We start from the raw sequence: 277 nt of genomic DNA, 5'->3' as shown, positions 1-277 counted from the left end.
TGCTGGTGTTGCTGCTGGTGTTGCTGCTTCTTCTGGTGTCGTTGCTTCTGTTGTTGTTGTTGCTGCTGCTGCTGCTGCTGCTGCTGCTGCTGCTGCTGCCTCAGATGAAGGCAGCGTAGCTGCATCTGCTGCTGCTCCTAGGCCATCTGCAGCAGCACTGCTCTCCTCACCAGGCGACAGTTTGCTGCTGCTGCTGTTGCTGCTGCTGCTGTTGCTGCTGCTGCTGCTGCTGTTGCTGCTGTTGCTGCTGCTGCTGCTGCTGCTGCTGCTGCTGAGT

The 277-nt window shown here is 58.8% G+C and overlaps 2 protein-coding genes across 2 annotated transcripts in view; both read right to left on the bottom strand.

The window, feature by feature from the left end:
- Positions 1-125, bottom strand: part of EMH_0013430 (uncharacterized protein) — a gene marked incomplete at both ends in the record, with an annotated part of 537 nt that extends 412 nt beyond the window's left edge. Inside the window, one exon of the mRNA XM_013499830.1 lies at positions 3-125. Within this exon, the coding sequence (XP_013355284.1) occupies positions 3-125 (123 nt within the window). The remainder of the gene's footprint in view (positions 1-2) is intronic.
- Positions 126-166: 41 nt separating this feature from the next.
- Positions 167-277, bottom strand: part of EMH_0013420 (uncharacterized protein) — a gene marked incomplete at both ends in the record, with an annotated part of 1,480 nt that continues 1,369 nt past the window's right edge. Inside the window, one exon of the mRNA XM_013499829.1 lies at positions 167-271. Coding sequence (XP_013355283.1) covers positions 167-271 — 105 coding nt within the window. The remainder of the gene's footprint in view (positions 272-277) is intronic.

Source organism: Eimeria mitis, genomic scaffold, assembly GCF_000499745.2.
Source record: "Eimeria mitis Houghton genomic scaffold, Emh_scaff472, whole genome shotgun sequence".
Taxonomy (NCBI): Eukaryota; Apicomplexa; class Conoidasida; order Eucoccidiorida; family Eimeriidae; genus Eimeria; species Eimeria mitis.
Note: the sequence above shows the minus strand (reverse complement) of the source record. Positions and strands in the feature narration are given on the sequence as shown.